Genomic DNA, 6,000 nt, shown 5'->3' with positions numbered 1-6,000 from the left:
TCCTTCGCGTTTAGCATGTTTTTTTAGCATAACGGTAACACCTATTGTCGTTTTCAAAAAGTGACATAAAATAGTTGTCCAATTTTCGATTCAGAAATGAAAATACAAAAAATGGTCCAAAATTAGTTTTTTGATTCGCATTAGAGAATTCGAAATAAAATGAATGGAAGGTACACGGACCGTAATGCTAAAAATTAAAGCTAAAATACTGCTTCCAGTTCAATTTGTCATCATGTCAGATAACCACGCATTTTTGCAACATAAATTGGATTTTTTGTGTTTATCTGGAAAAATACAAATCCCTAAAAGGAAAACAGCACAAAATCCAATTGTATGGCAATATTTATTGAAAATCAATCCTTTTTTGTGTGTTTTAAAATCTGCCATATGTAATAAAAATTGAAAAACGGCCCTAATTTTGTTTTTCGATTTGCATTTCAGAATTGGAAATAGAATGAACCGAAGGTACACGGACCCAATAGCTTACACTGTTCTTCACTGCTGCACTGCTGTTCGCACTGGTATTTATGTATTCATTTTAACATGTTATTGTTGTTTGTCTTGTATTTTAACTGCACCCAGCAGAGAAGCAACCTGCAATTGTGTCATGTTTGATGAAAATAAAGCATTTTAAATTATATTCTGTTCTAAAATAGAGTTGCTTGAATCAAATAAAAATGTTAGGCTTCCTACACCTCGCTATCACAAATGCAAAATGGTTTGTTCCATAGTTTTGCATTCAAAAACCAACAAAATGTCCATAAAACTCCCACAGAGACACCAAAAAGGTGTGTTATTGTTTGTGTTATGGCGCCATCTTTAGGATGAATTCACTGTGTTGCGAGTTGAACATCTGAAATACTGTAGCATTTATTTCTGTTTAGTGCCTTAAACCGGAAGTATAAGTGCCGTTCCGTGTACTATGCATCCATAGCGTATCTACTTGTATGGTTTCTCCATTCATCACGTTTGTAAGTTTTACAACATAATTAAAACAATTCATACTTACCGGTATGAAAGTGTCACATGTTTGATAGTAGTGTTTTCATGCATATGTGTATGTGCTATCATAATGTAATCAAGCTAGCGTTGTTAGCATTAGTTGATATTCTAACATATTTACAAACGTCTGTGTTAGTATTATTAACTTATAATGGTATTCTTTTTGTATTTTTTCAGTTTCACAAATTCCTCGGAAAATTTACCAAAACGTCTTGAGTCTGTTTAGCTGACTGGAGGGCTAACATCCGCAGTCATGACGATGACTTCTGTTTTGTTTGATCAGCCGTTTTACTGCCGTGTTACAGACACCGTTTGGAAACATTTGAGGCATGTAAATGAATATTTACAAAATCTTTCTGTATAAGAAAAAAAAAGTTATTGAATTAATTTATTTATTCCGGCAGACAGACATATATAGCAACACTTCATCACTCTTTGTAATTTGACAGACATGCAATGGCACCCACCGAAAAGGGATACGGGACAAAGGCAAGAATGCTAATTCATGTCCAGCCACTAATTTACAATCAATTTATATGTTGGTTATATAGTCCAAGTTTCAACAGCAGATTTGATGGATACATGACAATTTCAGAACAGGTATAACATATGATAATGGATGATAATGACAAGTCAGTATACATACACCAATATGAATATCTTTTGTTTGATTGATTGTTTTTTTTTTTGTTTTTTTGTGGTTTCTTAGTCTACATGATGTCCAATTCATGTTTCTTCTTGTGTTATATTGTGCATGTTCATGAACCAATTTTTCCATGTCGTCATTTATGTCCACGTGATGGCCCAGTTTATGTCTGATTATAATCTATTTCGAGTTTTGAGGTTTGAGTGTCCAGATAACCCCGCACAGACCGAAAGTGGCCCCTGTAGAGTGTACTGTAAATTTCCATGAGAGGAAGTGAATCTTCTGCGGAACTTATAGTCCGGTGCAGCTAATATATGGAGAAAAAAATATATTTTGAAAATTAGAGCGTGCAGCATTAATACTGGTGCGCTCCATAGTCTGAAAAATATGGTAATTAAGATTTTTACATGCGTTTTAAAAAGCAGGTTTCACATGCGTTTTAAAAAGCTGGTTTCACCCGAATTCATTCAATAATTTGTTTTTAGTTCATGTAAATAATAATAATAATAAAGATAAACATTGCTAAGATAATGTAGCTTTAAATAAGTGCTTATACAAATTTAAGAAGTGTAGATGGACCCACGTTACAGCAGAGAGTAAACACTTATTACATTGTATGTAATCAGTGCGTGGATGCATCAGTCCAAATTCAGCGTGTAGATTTTTTTTTAAATAACATTGCTGCGATAGTTTCGAATGAATAATAATGAGGTGACCTCCCTCTGTGCACTTCTCTGTGCTGCAGCAGAGGACTGGACCTGCAGGATGTGACAGGTCAGTCTATTACAATACTTCCACAGGCACACACTTTAGCTTAGAGCATCCCCGCCGTGACCGAAATGAACCTGCCGTTCAGAGAGCAGAGTGAAGGGTGGGACCAGAGCCAAGCGGCCCTATTTATGTGCAAGGTGAGTGCTATAGCAACGACACTATGGAGCGCGGTGCCGTTTCAGTGCTGATGTTGACCCAGTTCATCTGAAAATCTGACTTCAGACATACTTTAAATCAGCTGAAGCATCTTAATATTAAAAATGACAACCACTACATGCAATTTAAAAAAATAATTGTGTATTATATGCACGATTGTGCTGATATTATTTGTGGACAGAGAAAAGCTCATCTGCAGTGTGTTGTTCTGTAACATGAATATAATTTATGCATTATTTGTTCATGTTGGCTGATCTTCTCAGGTCATATTTGGGCTGAGGCGATTGCGTTTTGTCATTCTAATTACACCCAAATGGACAAAATCCTGCCAAGCAGTCATGATTATGCTGTTGGAGCAACACAATGATTACATTTACAGAGGATGTTTGTTGAAAATAATTAACAGTTTGACACGCTGAACATTCTGTTCTTTTGTCTTTTTTTCAAAATGAAAGCTTTAATTAAGAAAAAAAAAAAGGTACATTTAGCACCTTGTAAAATGGAAATTGGAAAAAAGCTATTCAGTTTATTTACTTCTCCTTTTCCACTGTCTATCATTGTTCACACGTTTCCATTCAGCTGGAACTTCTGCTTCCACATTACTATAAAACCTACAGTATCTCACTCCTACTTCTTTAGTCCTCACTCTAACTGAACTCCAGTCTTGTTAGGATGTTAACTTTATGTAGCTACAAATGTTGTAACCAATTATTACTGGCAATACTTTACTGATAGTGGCATCATACATATCATACCAGTGACGTGCGGTGAGGTTCATGGCTGGTGAGGCACTGACTTCATCACAGTCAGAATTACAAACATATGAACCCTAAAGAGTATCTTATTCACCTTTTGATTGGCAGCAGTTAACGGGTTATGTTTAAAAGCTCATACCAGCATTCTTCCCTGCTTGGCACTCAGCATCAAGGGTTGGAATTGGGGGTTAAATCACCAAAAATTATTCCCGGGCGCGGCGCCGCTGCTGCCCACTGCTCCCCTCACCTCCCAGGGGGTGAACAAGGGGATGGGTCAAATGCAGACGACAAATGTTATTACACCTAGTGAGTGTGTGACAGTCATTGGTACTTTAACTTAACTTTAACTTTACACATACAAACTGTAGCACACAAAAAAGCACATTTAATTAAAAAAAAACGTTATTATGCTCTTACCTTTACTTATAAATGAAGTCCATGCGCCGCAACTAAAGCCCTCACTTAAACTTTCCACGTGCAAGATTGAATCTATTTAAAAAAGTGTAACCGAGGGTTTATAAATGTCGCCTATACTGTATGAAACTACAAAATAACAAACACGGAGGCTCCAGTTTACACGAGGACCACTTTCTTTACCTTCTTTCAAAAACCTCCGCTCCACTCCGTGTCATCACTTCCGCTCTTAGCGCCTTCAAAATAAGAGCTCAAGGCATATACTGTATAACAGCGCATAACAGGAACTTAACATCACAAAGAGGAAAGCCCATAAAAATAGGTTACAAAAGTTATTTAATAAGAAGCCAAAAAATGCAAAAACAATAATGTTCGTGTTGGAGGAGTTGTGAATTAGTCTGCAGGTGTACCTAATGTTGGGGCCCTGCAGTCATTCACAACTCCTCCAACACGAACATTATTGTTTTTGCACTTTTTGGCTTCTTATGAAATAACTTTTTTAAATAGATTCAATCTTGCACGTGGAAAGTTTAAGTGTGGGCTTTAGTTGATAAAACAATTCTACGGCGGGGGTGCAGGAGGCGGGATTACTGGAGCCTCAGCCAGTACGTCTTTTGCAGCCGTTTTATGATCGCTCAGCACAAGAAATACGTTACACACATACAGTTGTTGACAAAATACACTGTACATTATATACCTCAGCTAACTAAACTATGGAAATGTATAATATAGTTCATATAGCAATACTATCTCACTGCACAGCAGGCCAGCAGTTAGCCGAGTCCGCAATCCATGTTGAGGCACTGAGTGACGTGCCTCAACTGGCTGCTGTTCACCGCACCGTCTCTTCTCAGTATTTGAACGGCAAATGTGAAAATTCGGCGATTTTGAATAAAAATAATCTAAAACTGGTGAAGTTAAATGGAAAATAACTTTATAGTATAATCACTGGATACATATAACAATTTAATTTTTTTTTTTTCTTTTTACATTTTTTTTCTTTCCATGATGGCAGGTGAGGCAGGGCCTCACCTGCCTCTGGTGACTGCACGTCACTGTATCATACATACATACAGTAGGGCTGTCTAAGTTAACATGTTAGCGCATGCCATTAATCACAAAAATATACTGCAATAATCATGTATAAACAAACAATAATCACGTAATGTATTTTGACTGCACATGCTGATGGATGGTTACCTGAAAGGCGCAGCAGGTTTTTATACGGTCATTGATCAGAGGCCTCATGTATGAAGAGTTGCATGGATTTCCTACTAAAAAACAAACTGTTTCAGATGTATTAGAGCAGGGGTGTCCAAACTTTTAAATACATATATATATATATATATATATATATATATATATATATATATATATATATATATATATATATATATATATTAGGGCTGTCAAAGTTAGCACGATTTCAATATTTCAATAACGACACTCATTTTTTAAATGCAAACACTCCCTTTTTGACACTCGGTCTGTGCTTGTTACTGATGAGCCACCAGCAAGCAGAAACGGACAAAGGAAACTCTACCTAATGGAAACATTAAGTTCAAAGTCATGGCAAGTTTTTCTCCCGACAAGAAAGGACTATTTTCCCTGCAGCAAACATCTGCTGCGCACGTCGTTCAGAGGTGGGTGGTGCTTAATTTCCGTGTTCAGACTACAGTTAAGGTGCAGTGATAACATAACATTTTGATTATTACGTGACTGATTTAGTAAGTAAGATGACATAAAAGCTCAACAGAAATGAAAGACAGTCGGCATGATTTCGAAATTAGACTTTTTTTTATTGCAGTCGGTCCAACATCAAAACACGTCAAGACACTTTCTCAAAACAATCGCACACTTTTCCGGCTTCAAAATAAAAGTGCTACGCTACGCATCCGGTCTAACTACATTTAGGGTTTCTCCTTAATGTACGGGCTTCATATTAACCACCACACCCAACAAAATTAAGTAATACAAAGTATTAAAAATAAAATAAACAAAGTCTTACTTTCTTTTAAGATTTTATTGCCAATCTTATGATAACGGGCCCAATTCCAACAAGTATTAATGTATAAGTATTCCAACACTTATTAATGATGAAAAAGTATACACGATTAATTTTGAGTTAACTATAAACAAAATAAATATTTTAATCATTTGACAGCCCTAGTATATATATATATATATATATGTATATATATATATATATATATATATATATATATATATATATATATATATATATATATATATATA

At 35.6% G+C, this 6,000-nt stretch overlaps 1 protein-coding gene across 1 annotated transcript in view; it reads left to right on the top strand.

Moving 5' to 3' along the window:
* Window positions 1–2,450: 2,450 nt before the first annotated feature.
* blnk (B cell linker) overlaps window positions 2,451–6,000 on the top strand; it is a 61,197-nt gene continuing 57,647 nt past the window's right edge. The window contains exon 1 of the mRNA XM_061962459.1: window positions 2,451–2,556. Within this exon, the coding sequence (XP_061818443.1) occupies window positions 2,488–2,556 (69 nt within the window). The 5' untranslated portion in view covers window positions 2,451–2,487. The remainder of the gene's footprint in view (window positions 2,557–6,000) is intronic.

This window comes from Nerophis lumbriciformis, linkage group LG02 (genome assembly GCF_033978685.3).
Source record: "Nerophis lumbriciformis linkage group LG02, RoL_Nlum_v2.1, whole genome shotgun sequence".
In the NCBI taxonomy this organism is placed as follows: Eukaryota; Metazoa; Chordata; class Actinopteri; order Syngnathiformes; family Syngnathidae; genus Nerophis; species Nerophis lumbriciformis.
This window is presented reverse-complemented; position numbering and strand designations above follow the sequence as displayed.